The sequence below is a fragment of the Nicotiana tomentosiformis genome, chromosome 1 (genome assembly GCF_000390325.3).
Source record: "Nicotiana tomentosiformis chromosome 1, ASM39032v3, whole genome shotgun sequence".
In the NCBI taxonomy this organism is placed as follows: Eukaryota; Viridiplantae; Streptophyta; class Magnoliopsida; order Solanales; family Solanaceae; genus Nicotiana; species Nicotiana tomentosiformis.
In genome coordinates this window covers 38,782,567-38,804,873 of record NC_090812.1, presented here as the reverse complement: position 1 = coordinate 38,804,873, position 22,307 = coordinate 38,782,567, and the positions used below count along the sequence as shown (strand labels likewise).

Genomic DNA, 22,307 nt, shown 5'->3' with positions numbered 1-22,307 from the left:
ATCCGAAGGTATATCAGAAACATCTCTCTACTCTCTCGGGGCAAGGGTAAAGTCTGCGTACACACCATCCTTCCCGGACCCCATTTATGGAATTTTACTGGATAGTTGATTTTATTGTTGTTGTTGTTGTATCAGCATATTTAACCTGTTCTAGCAGTTAATTTTGTCTTATTTTTCAGGTCGCCAATCCACCTTTTTTGGATGGATATGAAAAAAAATCAGCGAAAACACAAATACAACCAATCAGATGCACCAAAGTAGAGCAAGACTCTCCCCGCAAAGTTCATCCAAGATATTGTTACATGGGTTGATCACACTTGCATCTTTAGTTAACTCCTCTTTCCGAAGTCATCACCCCAAGCAGGAATAAATTGAAAAATTGGAATAAATAACCACAAGCAGAGTCATTCGCTAGGTGAAAGTTATCCTGGCAACATGTACAGTATGACACTTGTTTTCAAGTTTACAAAGGAAAATCAACCTTCAGTTACATATATCCTAATTGTTTGTGCCAAAATAAAGATCAATCTATACTCTGGATCTTCCAAGTTTTTATTACTAAAACAGAATTCTATCTGGTTCAGATGTTTACTCATTTACTAAAACATCTGGTCTAAATGTGTACTAAAATTAGACACAAATTTGATACCCAACTCCAGCTACTTTTGGTCTGACTGACATGCTACAACGTTTAGATTCGAGAAGTACGATATGATGGCGAACTAGGTATATTCCTTGACACAACAAATATATACCAGATACAAGTTCAGGTAAAAACAGGAATATGTCATGTATTTATTAGTACTTTCCTTGAACAGGGGACATGCATATGCAAGGCCACATTAGCATAAACAGCAAAAGGATTTGATTTCTTTCTCAACAATGATCAGGTCAGCTTCCCCTGAGTGTGAATAGCTTAAATATAAAGTTACAAACAAAGAAGCTTAAGAACACTTGAAAAGGCTATCATAACAAGAAATTCCCCTAGTTTGTTGCATACGCCTTGGAATTTTCAGCTATGAGCTATCAGGTCTATGATTTTTTTGATAAGGATCTGTCAAGTCTATGATATCTAAAAGGAAAGAGTAGCTTATTCTTTCTTTTCCCAGTTCAAGTTGCTAACTGCGTGACAACCAGATTTATATGTGTGATCACACATACATGCATGAACCATGAGCAAATTAAGTGATATGTTTTGGTGTGGGTAGTTGCCTTTAGATATGGATAGCAGCCTGACTAGAGTGGAATAAACATGGACATTACTGAGAACCAGTTGCAGTTTCAGAACAAATGGTAGTACAAAATAGGACTGCAAATATAAATATGAATGGCATACTACATTATCCACAATCTACAATTTCCAAGGGGATACTAAATCCACTACAACGGTTTCAAGAGCTATCCACTTTACTCCTTTGAAGGTCATGCACGAGCCGTTGTAGCTAAATTCCAGCATTGGAACCATTCTGATAGGTGTTAATAGGTACAGAAGAACACTAATTATAATGCAGGCAAGGAAGGAGAAACGAGAAGGGCAAGACAAAGAGCGCTAAGGGACAAATTATCAAAAACATAGTAACGGTAAATCAATCCAGCCATTATACAGCAAAATCACACACCTAACTCTGCAAACACATGCCAAATAGCATTACATAAGCTACTAGATCAGATTAGGAAATAGCTATGCATAAATGAACCGTAAGACAGAAGCCTAAGAAATTCAAACAGATGGATAACAATGGCAACATGAAAACAACAAGGAGCCATGATAACAACTTGATAAGAGGGTAAAAGTAAAGATCTCACTTTTTGGCATTCACATTTGCTGATATTATTCATCCAAACAACAACACCAAGAACAAAGATACCATACTTGGAAGTTGGAACCACATATTGACATAAATAAACAAAATGTAACCTTTTCTTCAGGATAAGAAACAAAGAATTGTAACAATTGACCTTAACAGAACCTAATAAACACATAGATTTAGCACAAAACGAACCAAACTTTTAATTGAGCACAAGGCATCACTTTGATCGACCCTCATTCGAGTATCATAATCAAAACAAAAGAACAATCCCAATTCATAGTGTTGAGGTAAAAAGAATCACCATTGCCTATCTATAGGCAGACCCCTCCAAGAAAAATCCAATCTTTTCAAAAATTGGAAATGTTCCTTCACATGTTACACTTTTGCAACCACTACTTCACCAATGTAATCCAAGAATAATTAACAAAATCTCTTCTTTCAGAAAAATGCACTTATCTATAACTAGGGCTGATTTGTTACTCCTCAACTGACAACAGAAAGCAAGCCACCTTCAGCAGCCTCATTCTCATCCAAGAACAAGTCCCCAGTTCCCCTTAACGACCCGTGCAGGCCCAAAACACAAAACCCAATAATCAAAGCAACCAAAACGTTGAGACCCACATGAGTAAACGCCAAGGCAATGACAGTAACCAAACCCAAACCAACCAAAACAAGACGATCGTCTAAATGGGCCCCCAATATTACAATTGGTTCTTCACTGAAGTAATATAACCAAGCTATAGATACAACTAAGAAGACGATCATGGAGATTGGGTTGTATATAAGGCTGAGGAAGATAATGAGGAGGATTACCATGGCGTAGTTGACGCGAAAGTAGTTGAGGTTGCGCCTCACGCGCGATATGGCTTCGGAGTAGTTGTAGGGGAGGGAGAAGAGGGTGTAGTCGAAGAACACGCGCCATGGACGGCGCGCGGCAGTGTTGGATCTGGTTGTTGAGAGGAAGGTGGTGGAGGGGCGGGGTGGTTGTGGGGGTAGTGGACCGGGTGGTGGTGGACGAGGGGGTTTTCTGGCTGAATGAGTTGTAGGGGGTGGTGGTGGGGTGGAAGTTGGAAGTGTGCCATAATTGGAGGGCTTTTCAGACATTGCAATTATTTGCTGTTTTTGAGTTTTGGAGATGGATTCAGCTGATGGATTTTGGATTCTCAGTATATTCTCTCTTTCAGGTTCTTGTGTATTTTCCTTTTATAGCTTAGATTAGAAGTTGGAAAAATGGTCGGAGAAAAGAAATATAGAAGTTGGAAAAACGGAGGATGAGGTGGGAGTAGACTGACAGCCTGACGATGAATTGTCCTTTTGCTTTTTGACCTTTTTACCAAAATCTGACAGCCCATTGCTCCGGCCGACGTGTACCAACTTATATGAATCATTAAGTTTCATCTACACTTCTTAAAATATTGTTTGGATTTCATATTAAGTTAGAGACGAATGTTCAAGACGACCTCCTCAAAATTGACCTCTTCAAGATTTAAATTGGTCAAGTGATCTCCTATTTTATTTCTCAAATTCTTTTGGGTTGAAAAATAGCTAAATGAGCAGGTTAAGGTAGATAAGATCTTTTTAACACTTTTAAAATTTGTGGGTCACATATAGAGAAATAATATTTCTTTTTTATTTTTTCGCCAATTTCTCTTTCATCTCTCTACTCTCTTTACTCTCTCTTCTCTCTCACTCAAACCCCTCGACCACGGTGGTTTCCGACGGGAAGGGACAAGAATCAAGCTTCGATTTTGGGTGAAATTATCTCTATAGACCCAACAAACATTGTATTGTTGCTCAAAACGCGTCAATTTTGGTAAATCCTAATTTTTTTTGTTTCGTTTCTTAGATTTGTGACTTCGAATTTTGTAGAGTGATTCGTTCTTGTGCATGTTCAAGATCGTTTGGGTTGTGTATAATCATATCTTATATGGCATGGGTGGCGGTTATATTTGCTTCTTGGACTACCTATGTGCTCTATATGTTAGAATTTTGTCGTAACTGACGACCTAATGTTTATTGATAAACATGTGGTCGATTGTCTTATGGTCATAGATGTTTGCTGGAATTGGGGCTTATATTTCTTATTCCGATCATAAGTTTCAAATTATTAAATGTGACATTGCATATTTGCATGTAGGTAACATAAGGAAGAAATCAATTGCTAAGAAGCATATTCCTTCGGCTACGAAGGCAATTGCACAACCTTCAAAGCCTCCAAACAGGAAAGGAAATGCAGAAACACAAAAAACATCGCCAAGTAAAGCAAAAACTAAGCTTTCAAAAACTGCTACCAGGAAACGAAATGTAGATACTTCTAAAGCTTCTCCTAGTAAAGTAAATATTGCGATATCTAAGCATGATATGAGGAAAATGAACAAAGAGCCATCAAAGTCTACTGGTAAAAAAAGAACAAGATCAAGGTCTAGATTAGTTGACAAGGACATACCAGTTAGTAAAAAGGCTGTTTCAATGAGTTTAGCATTAGAGGGTGTTGATGATGAGGAGGAAGAAGACTCGGACAGAAATTCAGCACAAACTCAAATGGAAGAACATATTTCTGAAAAATAATTGTCGAAGAAGAAAATGACAGTGATGATGGAGCTTTAGGTGGGGAGGATGATAAAAATGGTGATGTTGCTGCTTAGAAGGTTGATAAAAATGCTGAAGAAGAAAAAGCAGAAGATGTAGTAGAAGAAGAAAATGATGATGATGATGAACAACTTGAAGATGGTCTGGAAAGTGAAACACATGCATTATTTGAAGGTGACAAGGATGCTCTGTCAATTCCTGTGTTTGTAAGGGTGATCGACACATCTAAATACAAATTCAAGACTTTTCTAAGTAAGCAAAGACGTTTTCCGGCCAAGATTAGTGTGAGGTCTAGGATCAATTTCTTCCATGAGTTCAAGGATAAACTTAGAACAATCAAATTGATGGAATAGTTTAATAGTAGTTGTTTTGGACGGTTTGCAAAACTTTCAGAGCACTGGACACAGTTCAATGGACAACTTGTCAATTCCCTGCTGATTCGCCAAATTTATTGCGCGAAGAAGAGCGAGTTATGGTTTTTAGTTGGAGACAATCCTGTTCACTTTGGATTGAAGGAGTTTGCTATAATGACTGGATTGAACTGTAGTGCCAAACCCAGTAAAGAAGAAATAAAGAAAAGTGATATATGATGGCGAAATATTTTGCGATAAAGTTTGCCAGTCTAGCAAGAAGGGACAGAGTTGCTTTTGAAAGAGTTGAAGTCCAAGAGGTTTGACATAGAAGAGAGGTTTAAGATTGCATTGGTATGGTTTGTCCATTCAGTTTTGCTTGCAAGGGATAACATAGCGCGTATCGATAAGAAGTAGATTTGTATGGCTGGCAATTTGGAAGTTTTCATGAAATATCCATGGGGCAAGGATTGTTTTAAGCTTAAAATTGAGTACTTGAATAAGGATATGTTTCCAATGTACAAATCATATGTGAGCAAGAGTAAGAAAAATAAAATCTCTAATAAAAAGTCCAAATCGGCTAGTTATACCCTGTACGACTTCCCATGGGCATTCATGGTAAGTATTAAAAAAATCTTCTCAAAATTTCTTTGCAGTTGAGTACTATTATTTTATTTCCTACAGAAAAAATAATAATAAAATATAGGCATAGGCATACGAAGCAATTCTGCTATTTGGTCGTAGTGCCGAGAAATCAAAGGTCGTACCGATACCGCTGCCAAGGATGTTAAGATGGCACAACAAGAAAGTGACATCTGACCCTGATTGGGATCCCTTTAAGTAGATAGTTGATAACCCTGGTGTGGTAAGATAGAGAGTGCAATAACACTCAATCAGTAGATTAGAATCAACCAAAGTAGGAGATTATTATAGGCCTCGTGTCTATTTTTTTTGTATTGCTTGTCTATTGACTTCTATCTATGCTATATTTCAGGAGGTGAACTCTTACCTTATTCCTACCCTACGTGATATGGATGTGGACTACATAAAAAATTTGGTACCATACGATGATGAGGTAGCGGATTCTATAATCGATCAGCTAGCGGTTGATTTGGAATGGGTGACTGCCATTAAAAAGGCACATGGTGCAGTGATCTTAGAGACCAATGATGAAGTTGACTTTGCTGATGATGACCCTTTGGGTGGGAGTATTCCTGGTTCACCACTAGTTGATGGTTTGTTTTTGATATTGGTAGATGAAGACCATGCATGATGTGCAATGCTCAGCCAAGTGATACAGAAGTGCGCGAAGAGTTGAAGATTGATAATAAAAAATTGGATAAGGTGTTGAAGATCCTTGGGGAGATGCAAAATAAGAATGAGATCCCTTCTAAAGTAGTTGAGTCATCTTGGTACATTGTTACAAGATTGCAAAGCAGATTGAGGAATGCTCCAATTTCTGCAAGCAAGATGAGGAAGCTGGAACAAATTAAGAAAAAGAAACCAAAGGTAGACGTACTCAAACCAGTTTCGGAGGAAGATAAGAAACTGTCATGTGAATGATTTGACAAGAAGGAGAAGTTTTCTAAAAACGTCTTGACTGGCAGCTATGGTTGGAGGTTTTTTGAGCAGTTGTGTGGTGTTAACCCATTCTTTTTCATTTTTGTAAGTCCCTTAATCACTGCGTGTATTATTTTTAGTAGTTCCATATTTAACGTATATATTTTTAATAATATTTAGCATGTGGAGGAACTTTTGGCACTGATGCGTGTACGAAACATAAAACATCCACGTTTTTATGGCCGTAGTCATGTTGTTATGGATATTGCATTATGAAACAATATGTGCACCGCATGGGATGAGATCAAGGAGGCTGCCAGTAAAGAGGGAAAGGATTTGGACTTTTCTCAGACAGTTGATGCTTGCCAAGACTTGTGCCTTAAACACCTAATGCTATATCCTCAATGAAGTATTCCAAAACTTAGGGTTGTGGAGTGGTGCAAGGCTAAGGTGATGTACTGTGAGTTACAAATTAATAACAAGTATTTTGTGCATGTTGTTTTTCACTTGGTAGAGGGTTTGATTCGAATTTATGATAGCAATGTCAGTTTGTATGATGATGGTAAACTAGAAGAATTTGTACAACCCCTCACACTCATGATGCCTAGGATTTTGATAAAAACTGGCCAGTTTACAAACCTAGGCCAAGATGTACTTACGAAGGAATGGTCCTGGGAGCATATTATGGATGTGCCATCCATTCAGCAAAGGTAAATTAAATGAGTCATCCATTATGTTTTACTCATTGCTCTAGTTTCTTTAATAACTAATTGTGTCTTTGATTATTGTAGTGAAAGCAGTGGAGCATATGTAGTGAAGGTCATTGACTTCCTTCTAACTGATACGCCGCTGGTACAATTTAATAACAAGCAAATAAAATTGTTCAGGGTAAAATTTGCCATGGATATCTTCAGGGGTAGGATGGACCCTTCTTAGTTTTATTAGTGTAATTTATGTTTGTGTTGGTCATGGAATAAAATTATTTTGGGTGAACTTGTAGTAATTTATGATATTTGCATCTACCTCTATGTAATGAAACTACCTTTATGCCGATTAACTATTGATGTTGTAATTTTTGTTTCCTTAGCACTTCCTTTTTGTATTACAACAGGCAACTAGAGGTTGCGTAATATACAACGTGTCCAATAACAAATTAGCTACCTGGTTTCGTAATAGACACTGGGTCCATCAATAAACTAGCTACTTGATTGCATAATGGACTCAAAGTCACGTATAATATCTTCATCAAATATAACATTGTATTAGACAACTAGAGGTTGCATAATAGATACTGAACCCATCAATAAACTAGCTATTTGGTTGCGTAATAGACTCAAAGTCGCGTCTAATAACTTCAACAAATTTAACATTACATTAGTATAATATTACATAATCCAAAAGACTTTCAACAAACAAACTTACAGTAATTAAACTATTCCTACCAACAACAAACTCATGTTCCTTCTCACTTCATCATCCAAGCTGCCACGAATCTGAAAACTACGCACAAGAGCATAACCCATTTATTCAACCTCATTTCATTCATCCTAACCTTCCCTCCAACATAATCATTTACAGGAATATGCCCGTTCTCCAGTTCAATCCCTCCATCATCATCATCATCCTCATCCTCATGAACATCTATTGCTAATATATTTTCAAGTTCTGCCATTTTCATCTGCAGAATAATTTATTCACGCCTAAGAGCGTCCTTTTCACACTTCAAAAAACTGATAAGGTCAGCAATCCTTAGATCTAGTAGATCATCATCCCATTCCCAACATTGATATCTTTTACCCTATCGAATAAAATGAGAAAAATAATTTATTAGTTAAATTAAATGCCTAAAATTAAAAAGAGGCGAACCTGTGAAATTTATCTTACCTTAGGTTTGGAATATTTTGAGAATCGCCTGCCATCATTCACCAGAGTTGTAGCTATGAATTGACTGGCAGTCATGCCGCAATGACAATTCTTTCTCGACCGAAAGGATGCACTCGACCTTTGGCTTATTTTACTTCAATTGTTTGAGTATTGTTGTCAGAAGTGAAAAATAAGGTTGAAATGTGATCAATTCTTTTTTGAGATGGCCGGTCAAATAGGTAATTTTAAATGGTTCAAATGGGTTAATTTCAACGGGTCAAAAAAATATGGTTGAAATCAATTTTATTTTGAGATGACCGGTCAAATGGGTAATTTTAAATGGGTCAAATGGGTAATTTCGACGGGTCAAAAAAATATATAGTTAGGGATATGCCACATGGACATATTTTAATTTCCTGAACAACACGAGCTGTCTTCCATCAACCACTAGTCACTGATAAACATCTTTAATGGTATATAAACCTTGAACCCTAACCTTGGACATTCAACATAAATCAATAGACTTCCTTAATGGGTGAGTGTCAACTTGAGGTTTCGTCCTCAACTCTTATTACGACTGAGGGTAAAATAATGATCGAGAATTCACTAAAATAAGGATTACACCACATTCGACCTTGATTTTTATTTTATTTTATTTTATAACGTTTAAATATCTTATTAACCATCATGGAACATTTAAAGTTATTATACTTGGTGGTGTATTTCATACCATTAAGAGTTGATCATTCTAGAACATGTAACAACTCAAGAAGCAAGACCTCCAAGTATAAGAGTGTTGTCTAGTAAAGTATTGTCAACACGTGATATGTCTAAGTATGAATGTTGTATATTAAATATTGGGATGTAATATCAATATGTGTTGATATTAAATAATATTATGATCGACTATAATAGGTAATTAGTCTTCAAATTGCATATATTGCCTTAACATTATGTTGTAATAATGGTCATTGGCCATATAATAAAAGTTGTGTTAATCAATTATAGGCTTAGGTTGATACCGATATAATTGATACGTTATACTAATCCATTTTATCCAATTCAAAGTTTGCAATTTGTTGAATTAGAATAACTTTAAGTTGTTCACAAATATTTTTTTTTTAATTAAGGTAACTAAATTAATATGTTACACTAACGAACAATTAATAACCAAGGACCTACCCCTATGATATACCTTTCTTAATTCTTTACAATGGAATTTCTATTGGTTTACATTTACAATGGATCTATTGACCACCAGTAGGTAGACTATATACTGTAGGTTTATTCAACAACCCATATTTTTAATTCATTAGCGGGAAGTTCAAATATTTAGAAGACTAAATTTATATCCCCTGAATTGTATGTTTCTATTGGAACCTCTTCAAGTATTTAGAAGACTGAAATTTATATCCCCTGAATTGTATGTTTCTATTGGAACCTCTTTATTTTATTTTGGGGCCTTTTTGTACTTAAGTGTTCTCAAATGGGAAAAAAAGAAAGAACAACCAAGGCAGAAAAATAAAAAACAGGGCAAAATTTTAAATAGAAAAAAAATTAAAATAAATATTTTTATTTAAATAACCCCCTTCACAACAACATACATTTTTTTCCCATTAACTAAGGAAAAATAACATTAAACTGAAGGGGGAGAAGGATCACAGGGAGGGAAATTTCTTGGGCTAACATAGTGGTGAATATTTGCACCAGCCCTACGAAGGAGAATCTGCAACATGCGTGCGATACGTCGAATCTTCCTCTCTTGCCTCACCATTTCTTCTTGAATCTCTCATATGAGCCTATCCAGTAATTCCCTGATGAAAATGGCATCCATGATTAGCCTTGGCCTCGGAGGCATTTCTCTGTCAAGTGATTGAGTTGTTTGGAATAATGATGAATAAATTTTTCCATTAGATCTAGTGTATTTATAGGCAGAATTTGTGACTAAATGGTGCCTTTCCATATGACTTCTCGTAAATGACATGACTGTTGTTGAGAAACGAATTGATGCTTTGAATTGGCATATTCGATGTATTTTAATTAATTAGACAAGTCATTTTCATATTGACTGCGAGAGCTTATTAACATTAGACATTAAATTAACTACCTAAATCAGTGGTTGTCAATAGACTACCTAAACTAGCGCAACAAGTCTTGGTTAAATTTAAAATATCGATGGGGGTTGACAATAGAATATTGGTTGATTAAGGTGGTTGAAGATAGAGTAAGAGGGTTGATCGTAAAACAATAGTCTATGGGATATGTTGGTCACATGACTCCTTAAAATAAGGAGGTTGATTCTAAATCATAGGTCTACAATATGTAATGTGGGTGGTTGATTCTAAAGCAGTAGTCTATTATAGAAGGTCCTATGACTCCTTCTTAAAATTAGGGGGTTGATTCAGATCATAGGTCTACAATAGACAATGTGGGTGGTTGACCATAAAACAATAGTCTATGAGACAACGTGGTCACATGACTCCTTCTTAAAATAAGTGAGGGTTGACTCTAGATTATAGGTCTACAATAGACAATGCTGGTGGTTGACCATAAAATAATAGTATATGATGTACAATGCAGTAGTTGATAGTAGAAATAACAAGTGATTACAAACAACAAGTCTAGAATATTAAAAGAGTTAATTATCTTTATTACAATGTTGGTAGCTTAATGATCAAGAATGTTGTAACAATACTTTACAAATCGTTTTCTTGTGGCCAAGTTCTTTGCAAATGGAATATTTTTTTTTTGCCTTTTTTTCCTGCTGCTAGAAGAACTAGGTTCTAAATACTTGGTCATCTCTTAATCTTTCTTCTACCCTTTGTAGGCTCGACATCGGGTAGAAGTATTTTTATGGACTGAATCTCGTCAGACACCACCCATTTCTCTTTTGTAGTGATTGTGTGAATGGTTCCTTCATATGCAACCAAATATGTTAAAACCACATAGAACGGAGATGAGTGATCGTAAATGGAGAAACCATATCTATCCCCAAAGCTCAATCTCAGAGTTGCCATTGCATGTGGGCAGGGAATGTTTTCCAAATCAAACTGACAATAAGAACATGTGTTCAAATCTTGATCAACCACTGCATACCTGCCGTGACCGACGACGCTAAACTCGTTATTCTCTAATTGATGCACCCGGAGCGCGTCGCCGGCAACCATATCATTCCTAATCTTCTTTTCAGCAGAAGGAACAAAGAGGGTCAAAATATTTTCCATTTCAGTACGCCTCTTTTCGAATTTTTCTGCAAACTTTCGAACAATATGATTGAATAGGCTAATGATCGAGAAGTCTCTTTGATCCTTAAGCATCGCATTAAGCGATTTTGCAATGTTTGTTGTCAACACGCCATATCGGTTTCCTGGAAAGAAGGCCCTACTCCACTTTTTCCATTTACGAGGTAGTTAGCTACTTCCCTACTTTTATCATACAATTGCTGAAAATGGTAAAAAATTCCTCAGTATTGTATGACTGTGCGAAAGAAAATAAATGCTTAATAAAAATTCCATAATGAAATCTCTTGCGCATAATTTCAGCAATGTGACGCGTGCAAAAGCCATGATGAGCGGCAATGAAAGCTTTTTTGAAGCCATTCCCAATAGACAGATGCCAATCAAAGATAATGTACAATTCATCATTGTCGTCAAGAACGTGCCGCAACTGTTCAAAAAATTAGGTCCAAGAATTATCGCACTCTTTATTGACTACACAAAACGCAATTGGAAAAAATGTGATTCTTGGCATCTTGCGCCACAACAGACAACAAGCAATCTCCATACCTGCCACTCAGAAATGTCCTATCAATATCAATAAACTTTCTCATATGTGCGAATCCCTTAATGAAAGCTCCAATAGATAAGAAAAAAAAAATCTAAAATGCATTTTATCATCAACATTTAAATCAACAATACTTCCTTCATTATAGGACAACATAACAAGGCGATACGCTTCCAACAAAGCATACCCCTCTTCCTGAGCACCCCTGATCATAGCCTTAGCTATTTTACATACCTTCCAGCTCCTCCAATTAGTAAGATTTTGATTAAAATCTGCAAAAAATAGCATCATTCAGATCTGACGGGGATAGGCATTTGCCATTAACATACCGTTCCTGGAAATATGCACCCAAAGTCTTTGACGAAGTATTAGGATGATGAATTGATATGTGTTGTACCCCGTATGTATGCTCGCCATGGTATTTAGTAATATAAAACCTATCATAACTCTCGTACTTTAAAGTACGTAACTTCCACGGAAAACTCACATCTCGGCATGCCACCGAAGTTAATTTATTGCTACTCTTCTTCATACAAAACATAAAATGCATTTTCACAAAAGTAACCTCCATCTGTGTGTGTTGTGTAGCTAACGAGTCCACCAAGCCTTCATCTCCAGCTGCCCGACTGACAATATATGTGAGCTCTTTCGCTCCATCTGCATCTTCCGGACCGTACGAGTTCATTTCATTATCACCAAAATCATGCAAGTCATGACTAAATCTACTGAAGCCATCTTTCCCTATTCTTTCCTCCTCTACTTCTAAAATTAGTGCCTGTGTTGGTGTTGGTTGTGTTGGTGGTGGTGGTGCAGCTGTGGCATTTGAACCTTGATAAGACCTTTCAACAGGAACTTCAGCCCCTTCTTCAAACTCATTTTCAGCCACAAATATCTTCAAACAAGGCCTCATACCATCAATTGTAACATCAAGGAGGTACGATTGTAAATCATTATCATTCTTAATGAAGGAAGGAGGAATCTTGTCCCTCTTCGGCGCAGAGCTAAGCATATATGTAATATTCAAATTCCTCCGGGAATATGTTAGTCTTCCACGTTTAATGATGACATCACCAAATTCGTCAAATGTACAATTGCTAGGTATATGGATAGGTACTGTAACCTTTGTATAGGAATTTCAATTCTAACTAGTGGCCCCTCAACCCATTCACCAAAATATAGACCGCATACTAATATATAATCTCCCATCAGTCTATTGTGAACTAGTGGTCTAGCACTGTGCAGAATATTTTTTGTAGAAATCCAAATTAACAATGCCGAATAAGATGAGATGAAAACACTTATCAGATGAATGAGTTACGCAATATACCACCTAGAATGAATTATCAATCCAATGTACCCCCAATTTTTTTTCCAATTTCGACAGATCCGAAAACCCCCAATTTTTTCATTTCTTCTCCGTAAATGATAAATCAAAAGAATGAAGCTTTGAGATGAATGAGGAAGAAGGGAGATGGCCTATGTGTGTTGAATGCAAGAAAAACAAGCTGCAAAGGAGGAATCAGTCGTGAGAAATGGGGATTGGACGGTAGATGAGGTGGGAAGAAAAAAAAAAAATTTATTAAAAAAAATCTAGTAATATTAGAATTATATAGGTTGGGGCCAAAATATAATAAGTGAAACTTTAGGGATAAAGACTGAACTTTTTCCCTTTACTTTATAATCCACTTAATCGCTAATTAAGCATGAATGTCAATCCTACGGTGATTATAACTAGAAGGTCACTTGGCCAATTCAAGTTTGAATAGAGGTCACTTCGCCAACTACTTGCATTCTATATTGAAATTCTTAGAAGTCAATTGGTGATATATAATTTTTGATTATTAAAATTTAGTTAAGCTTGAAAGCATATATGACTTGTAATTTTGTTAGATTTCTTCCTTGAAATTTTTTAGTTGTCTTGTCTAAATTTTTTTATCTCTTCTTTCTTTACATTGGATCTCTACAATTCTTTGATATTTTCTTCGAGTTGAAACTAATGAAAAAGAGCAAATCTTATACACTATAGAGAATTTTATAACATACGGATATTTCAATAGATGGTGCATATTTTATTTGTTCAATTCGTGCTAAATATATATTGACTTGTGATTTTTTTTATCTATATAACTCAAATAAATTAAATGGATAAAATTTAAAAACGGACAAAACTGAAATAGAAAAACAGAAAATAGTTTGGTATGATTTTCTACTTGCAAAAAACCGAACCAAAATTGAATCATAAACACCCGGACAAAAGGCTGGAAAACGATATTTCTCAATGTTGTAGGTCGGACTACCTTAGCTAAATCAATTGTAGCATCAATTTAAAATCATGTGATGCTATGCAAGTTGCAACTTACTCCCGAGCACTGTAACTGAAGGAAATAAATAAAATCCAAAGGGACTTCTATCGTATGACGAGGAGACACAAAATTAGGAAAAAACTAGATCTAATCATAAAATTAAACCCGGCATTTTATTTCTAAAACCGAAAGTGCATTCCGTTAGTGCAATTTACAAGTCACATTCTGCTAATGCGGTTTATATAACTAGCACTGCTCGCATTCGCGACACCGCAATTTATGAGTCGACAAATGGTTTATTCTATTTAAAATGTTAAGTCCAGGTAAAGGATTAATCTTTAATATTGTTCTAACTTGGGACCTTTAATTAATGATGGATGAATCTTTATCATTCCTCCACATCTCTTGGAATGATTTGTTCTAATTTATTTTAAGGTTTGGGGAACAATGCCATTTTTGAAAAGGCCGAGAATAATTTGTGTTAAGAGATTACAATTCGAACCGATATATATTCATGGTTATATATAATGTTACTAGCGTAGATGTTGGAATGTTGATATTCTCCTCCTACATTTAGATGAATATTTGCACAATTGCTAAGTTAGAGGTATCTCGAAACTTAGAACTAATATTTGGAGTTATGCACTTCTCATGTCAACCACCTGTTTTGATTCTCTGTAACATGGTCATCTATCATACCATTTTCCTAAAACATCAGATTCTAGATTTTTTCAATCATGTCTAATCTCACTTCATTCTCACTGATCTTCTTAGCTTAGGCTGCAAATAGCATACACACTTCTTCTTTACCATAGCTGAATGTTCAAGAAAAGATCAGTATTCCTGATCAACCATAGTCATTTAATTTTGTACTTGTGTTAGTATTTCCGTAGTATTTAGACTTTCTTTCCAGAGATTTAGTATATGTTTACTCTTTCTTGCTTTCAATTCTTGAAAAGGGGAGATGCTATTTAATTAACAAGCAACATAATAGTACTAAGAACAAGCTTTTATTCTATTAATCGTGAAGGGCAACCAAACATGTAGAGCTTTCAGATAATTACTACAGTATACTATTAAAAGCAATCTCAGCCCCCTTCTTATTCTAAACAGCGCAGCTCTGAAAAATAAGATACTACAGTAGCTACTTAATTTTCTGGAAGCAGATTAATTAGTCATTGCAGTTGACAAATTCATAGTTGACAATAAGGTGGCCTTGCTGATAGCCCAATCCATTAGTGTCCAATTGGTTAAAGACATTCACATCCAAATCAAGCCCTCCATTGCTGCATTGATCTACTATTCTCACTGTTGCTTGAGTTCCTGTTCCGGTGTTCGTCACCTGCATGCACATAATTAATTATAATTTGCCGTTTAGCTTCACCATTAATACATATATACAGATATTAAGTATTTTTAGTTTCTTTGCTACTTATAATAGTATTTTCTATTTCACATACTTTACTTATAATAAACATTTTCTTTGAACGTTTTAACCAAAAGCGTGTCATTAAATTTAAAGCAGGAACTATATATGGATTTATCTTATATATACTCAAAGTATGAAGAATTTTTACACTAACAGTGAACTTGTAGTAAGTTCCTTATCCTTTTTTAAATTACTAATTCCACTTTAGGCAGCTATGTAGTTACATTAGGCGATTTGATAAGAGTAAAATTCTTCTATACCGACAAGTATATTAAAGCTAAACTCTAAAATAGTATTATAGAGTTTAAATTCTGCACACTAATTAGTTATATATATATATATATATATATATATATATATATATATATATATATATATATATTTCTTACCCCATCAAGTAAAATTGACCTACAACAACCTACTTCTATTCCGTCATAATCACGTTAAATCTAGGGACGACCCTTCCCTAAAGCAGGTAAAGCCTAGGCTCCATATTTGTGGGGCCCCATTTTTTGTTACACCTAATAAGTTATATATAAGTAAAAAAAAAAAAATCTTAAAAGTAAAAAGTACAATTACGTGGAAAGTTGCATAAAAGGAAAAAATAAATTTGATACAGTGATTGATGATGGGGGTTCGCTTTTGACATAGCCGATATTGATGATTTAAATTTATTTTTTTGAATTGAAAGTGTCAAGGAAAATAGTGCAAGTAAAAGATAATACATTAATCATATACTGTATCTAATAAAAAGACTTGATTCTTTTTTCAGATTTATATATTACTTATAGAATAATGTTAACAATGATACCATTGCTTCAGTAGAAAAGTTTTTAAACTTAAAATTAATAAAAACTTATCTAAGATAAACAATCTCTCTGGAGAGATTAAATAAATTAGCTATATTGTCAAATGAGAAAGATTTATTAGATGAAATTAATTATAAGAAAATTATTAATAACTTATGCATCTCAAACAGCTAGAAAATTAAATTTCAAATAAATAAAAAAAAAAAATTTAGGCCATAAAATTGGGGTTAATATATTAGTAGAAAATTAAAGATGTGGTACCCTCAAGCATCTACCACAGGAATCTTGGCCTCGAGGTCCAGCAGGACCGCAGAAAGCAGTCCAGCCATATTTTTGGCGCCATGCGAGAGGCTTGTCGGCATCCCAAGTAGCGCAGAAAGCACTTGCTGCTCTCAAATCCCAGTTAATGTTCTGTGGGTTATATAAATGATACGTTGATCTCACGTTTGTAGCGCTCTGTGCCGCCGCCATTGCCATCATCACGCTCATGATCAGCAATGCCACGCACAACTTATAATTATTAACTCTCTCCATTTTCTTTAGTATTGGTTTAGGTTTTTTGGTGAAATTATAAGGCCAAATTTATAGGGAAGGAAATGAAGCTAATGGACAGTACGTACTAAGAGTGGAAAAGTCAGGTAGTCGTGAAAGACTGGAACTCCTGTTGGAATAATTACTGGGAAGACTTTTCAACCTTTTCGTCTTTGAATACTAAACTTAAAGTTTTTTTTTTTTTTGTTGGGAGGGAAAAGATATCAAAAGAAACGGTCCAAGGATGGGTCGAATTAAGGTCTGTTGAGTCGGCAAGAAATCGTAATTAAAGATGAAGCTAAGTTGAGCCAGGAGCAAACCATCTAATTAACGTAACGGACCTTTCTTGATCGACAAAACAAGAACTAGTTAGCAACCATAATCCACTACTGAAGCTTCGTTAACAATTAAAGACAAATACTAGGTTATATTAATTAGTTATTAAAAAGTATATTCATACACGTAATTATAAAATATATATACGAAAATATTTTTAATTTTCCCATTTCGGAATATGCTTAATAAATTCGATTTCTCTACAATATAATCTAGTCCTACCATTAGTTTGATTTGTCAAATAATGTTGTCTAGAACTTGGAAAAACTGTTCCTTTAATTTGGTCATTTCTGCTGAAGAAAAGTCTAAGAACAAGAGGCTGTTTCGTCTGGGGAAAAATTGTTCAAACATGCATTATGAAGTCATGTGCATTTTCTTGGCACGCTTATCAGAGAATCTCTATCTTTCTATCTATCTTATCCCACATATTTGAGCTATATTTTTCAACTGACAAAAGATTATTCTGATTTTCCACGGAAAATTCATCAGTTTTTTACGTTGTGTAGGTCACACCTCCTACTTTCCGAGGATTGTGGAAATAAATAAATTTTTCTAATTTAGGTAACATTATTGAAAAGGAGTTGATTTATTTATTTTTATAGTCGCCACTTGGAGTAATTTATTTATGGTGTTCCAAGTTACCGATTTATTTTAAATCTCAATTCAAGAAAAAAGTTTGACTCTGTTTAAGTCCGCAAAACACAGAAGAGCGAGTAAGAAATTTGTTAACCCAGGAAAAGGTGTGAGGACTCCCGGATTCCGTGGTTCTAGCGTAGTCACTTAACAATCACGCTTGACTTAATTATCTGATTATTACATGTTTTAACACCTACGTACATTTTATCTTTTACCACTTTTAAATTACTTCGTTTATTATAGTTATATGAAATTATCTTGAAGACGAACCATGTGTGTGTGAATCCACTTTGTTTGGTGTGTCAGAGTCATGTCACGCGTACATATACACAACTAATAGCACTCTATCATTATTAAGGTTGTTTTGCTCAAAGTTGCGCGAACGCATACCTTGATTTTAAATTTGAAAATTATAATTATGTCACGCATACGTATATTTAATCACGATAATAGATGATTAATTAAAAGCGCGCCTAAAGCATTCTACGAATATTCATGAGTTTGTTCATTGGCTACATTTGAGATTGTTGTGAGCAGGGGCTGAACTATGTAGAAGGTTAGGGGTGGTACGCCACCCGACCGCTCGAGTAAAATTTTGAGCGTGTATATATATATTTTGGTATTTTACAAATAGATCGTTATATATTATATGGATGGCACCAGGCTTGTATGTTGGCTCTAGATGCCATGGTCGAAAGCCAACATTCCAAATTCCACATTAAGGAACGAATCTTTGTTATTCCTTTTTCTTTCTTTACTTTCTGCTCTTTTTCTTAGTTTCTTGTATTTCTTTCATCTTCTGATTTCCCTTTCTTAGTACAACCACTTTGTTATTTATTCAATAATATATTTACTTCTTTTTCTTTGCATAGATCTTCAATATTTTCTCTTTTTATCCATATAATTTATTGTTTCCAAGATTTCAAAAGTATTTTATAATGATGGCATCAATTGACATATAAGGAGTGCATTTGATAATTTAAAATTTTATTTGGATTTTGTGCATCTAATCACATCATTCTATAGAGCCAGAGAATTAGATCGAATTGGATAAAATTTATTCGGTTTGATAGTCATACATTTATTTATGTACCAAAAATCTTGTAAATCGTACCGAATTAATTCAAAATAGATCAAACCAAACCGAAGTGAACCGAATTAGTTCAAAATGGATCAAACCATTAAAATGTACACCCTAATTCAATCTCTTTCCCTAATGGTAGGTTTGCATTAAAAAGTGGCACTCGTAGCCATCAAATCCTGGATCCGCCTCTGGTTGTGAGGCCATGATTTATGGATATTAACTTGTGAAAAAAGATATAAATTAATTAGAAGAAATAACCCAAATAGCCGTCCACCCTACCACTTAAAACTAAAAATAGCCGATGAATATTTATGTATTACATATGCATAATTGTGTATAATCAATATATAATCTATGTATATGACTAGAAAAAGTAAATAATTAATATGACCGGCTATTTGTGTAAAGATCCCAATTAATTATGGAAAGATGGACTAGCTTGTAGCCTTATTGACATTTGGACCAGCACTATCAACCTTAAAGGCCCAAGTTTAACATCTGCCTATCTCCCAAATGGCCTGCTAATGGCTAATGAATTCTCATATTTTCATTCCAACTCAATTTACTAAGATCCCGTTTGGTCATAATAAATTTTTCCTTTTTTTTCAAATTTTTTTTACTTTTTTTGAAATCAGCGTTTGTTCATAAAATTTTTAATTTTCACTTGAAGATACATTTTAAAAATTTTCGAAAATTTAAAAAACTCCAAAAAGCTATTTTTCAAAAATTTCACTCAAATCATTCACAAAACTTCAAAAAACAACCCAAAATAATATTCATGTCCAAATACAACTCTATATTTCAAATATCATTAAAATTTGTTTTTTCCTATTTTGTAATTTTACAATTCTTATGTCCAAACGCCCACTAAATAGGCAAACAGACCAACATCTAACATAAAAGCCAATAAACAATTAATATCCAACAGTCTTAAATTAAATTCCATAAACATCACGTAAATCCATCTAAACATGCATTTGAAAGATTAAACAAACAGAGGCTATAAGCTGCGTTTTGGGGTGGATTTGAGGTGGTTTTATGGAGGTTTTGGGGCTGTTTTTGCAGTAGCTTCAAGCTGCATTTTTTGGAGGAGGACAAGGTGGTTTAGGGGTGAAGTTTGGAGTGTTTAATGGAGCTTTTGTAGTGCTAATATCTTAAAGTGTGAGGTATTTAATTTTCTTAACAACTTGTTTGGATAGTTGTTACTCATTGTATTGTATTGTATCATATTATTACTTTAAATACGATGTTTGTTTTGATTGTTACTTAAATTTTATTGTATCGTATCGTTAAATTCGTCGTTACATGACGGCGAAATGTGCCACTTTATGTAACGACCGATTTGGTGTGGTCGCGTCGTTACCTTGTCTTTTTCTCTAAATCTCACCCTTCATTATTATTAAATAATTTTATTTTATCATTTACCCTACCTTTTTATATAATAATTTTACCTTGTATCATAATTGTTCTTTATAATATTACAAGTTTATTCTTCATATTGGTGGTGCGTGATATCATGAAACAATGACAAACGACACAATCTATCCAAATATTGTATTTATCAAACGATACAGTACGATACGATACATTATGAAACGATACGTAACAACCATCCAAACAAGCCGTAAGTAAATCTACTAAAAAGTGAGATAAAGGTTAAAATATGTTGATTATAATTAAAAGATATTTAAATATTCAAAAGTGGTAAAATTTTAAATATAATAAAAAATTAGGTATTCACGGTGTATGGCTTAAATTTTCTTTACATGATAACCATTATTCTCGTTAAATCGGTTTCATTTATTGTCATGATCAGTACATTTTTTTTTTGTTTTACCAAATGATATACCCTCCATTTGAACTTGAATGTCTATGTTTTGTTCCCTGTTTCTAATGTTCATGAATGGAGATGTTTCAAACATATCATATTAGCCTTTCCTTTTGGTATAATACATAATTACCCATTGAGTTGTCTCCGTCTATCAATTGCACCCTCAAACATTATATGGATCCTATGACCCCCTTGTCTTTTTTTAAAGTGTAATAAATACCACATTGTTTAGCCAATCCCAGTTTTTTTAATAAAGTGCAGATCACGCACCAATATTTACTTGCCATGTGTCAAAATTCATTTAATTATTTTTTATCTGTTATCTTATTTTATTTATTCATTTCTTTCTTCTTTTTTTTTCATTTCCTTTTCTGCTTCTATTTCTCTTTCCTCTAACCTCCACCTTCTGGTCCTTGTCAACCAATCTCACCGGAAAGCTCTTGTACGCCGGAAATAGAGACCAGCAAACATGGAGATGAAAAACACTCCTTTCGCTCAACTAAAGCTCTCCAACAAGCGAAGAAGCCACCAAAACCCAGCACCAAAATTGTCAAACTCTCTCAAATTTCTCAAACTATATTCAAGCTGACAAAAATGGTGTTTATGGCAAGTTGAAATTTGAACTTAGTTTTTGTTTTCCGGCAAAAAAATGTCTCTTTTTTTCTTCGTTTTCGTTCTTTTCCCGGTCTTCTTTCTTCTTATTTGATCTCCCCGTAGGCTATGGGAGCTTCTTTGATTTAAAATCTGAATATAGTTTCTTATTTTTATTTATTTGTTCTAGATTTTAATTTATGAGATTGAAGCAACTTTGTTATTAAGAGAAGGGGAGCTAAGAGGGAGGGGTTGGGGGAGGGAGGTATGAAGAAGGAGAAGACAGTGGGTTCAAGAAAAAAAATAAAGGAAAAGGGATAAATAAGAAAAAAATTGAAAAAAGGGATATAGATAATAAATTTAAACAACAAAAAACTGTAAAGTAAAAATTTTCCGTTTTCACGCTCTTCAGGAGAGTGATAATCACTCTCAATGCCACATAGGCTTAAAAGGTGGTATTTATTATACTTTGAATAAAGACAAGAGGGTTATAGGATTCCCGCAGTATTTAACAGTGCAACGATAAAGTAGAATAATCTCAAAGAGGTAATTATGTATTATCCTGCACAATTGTTTTCTTTACCTTTTTTTCTAATGAAATCAATGAATCTCCGAATTACATGTTATTTGAATTGTGTGGAGAATATATTAGAAATGATAATAGTCAAACTAAAATATTCATCTAATCTAATTAAAGTGGATGAAATATATATATACAAGGTATCGTTTATATTATTATAAAAATGGGGATAAACTAAGATAAGATACTTAAGTTCAGTCACATTACAAGTTATTCAGTCA

The 22,307-nt window shown here is 34.4% G+C and overlaps 2 protein-coding genes across 2 annotated transcripts; both read right to left on the bottom strand.

Moving 5' to 3' along the window:
• Positions 1-1,893: 1,893 nt before the first annotated feature.
• LOC104107649 (PRA1 family protein E-like) lies at positions 1,894-3,237 on the bottom strand. Its single transcript, XM_009616510.4, has one exon. It carries the CDS (start codon positions 2,913-2,915, stop codon positions 2,295-2,297), a length of 621 nt encoding a protein of 206 aa, XP_009614805.1. The 5' UTR covers positions 2,916-3,237; the 3' UTR covers positions 1,894-2,294.
• Positions 3,238-15,253: 12,016 nt separating this feature from the next.
• LOC104107648 (pathogenesis-related protein PR-4B) lies at positions 15,254-17,067 on the bottom strand. The gene is made up of 2 exons (XM_009616509.4): positions 16,759-17,067; positions 15,254-15,601 (listed from the first exon to the last, which is right to left on the bottom strand). Exons 1-2 carry the CDS (start codon positions 17,029-17,031, stop codon positions 15,431-15,433), a joined length of 444 nt encoding a protein of 147 aa, XP_009614804.1. The 5' UTR covers positions 17,032-17,067; the 3' UTR covers positions 15,254-15,430.
• Positions 17,068-22,307: the final 5,240 nt, after the last annotated feature.

What these genes read in the sequence shown, in the direction of transcription:
- LOC104107649 (XM_009616510.4), bottom strand. Translation starts at nt 2,915, where the DNA reads ATGTCTGAAAAGCCCTCCAATTATGGCACACTTCCAACTTCCACCCCA.
- LOC104107648 (XM_009616509.4), bottom strand. Translation starts at nt 17,031, where the DNA reads ATGGAGAGAGTTAATAATTATAAGTTGTGCGTGGCATTGCTGATCATG. An exon ending in CCTGTGGTAGATGCTTGAGG is followed by an intron (nt 15,602 to 16,758) that starts GTACCACATCTT and finishes ATGTGCATGCAG; the next exon opens with GTGACGAACACCGGAACAGG.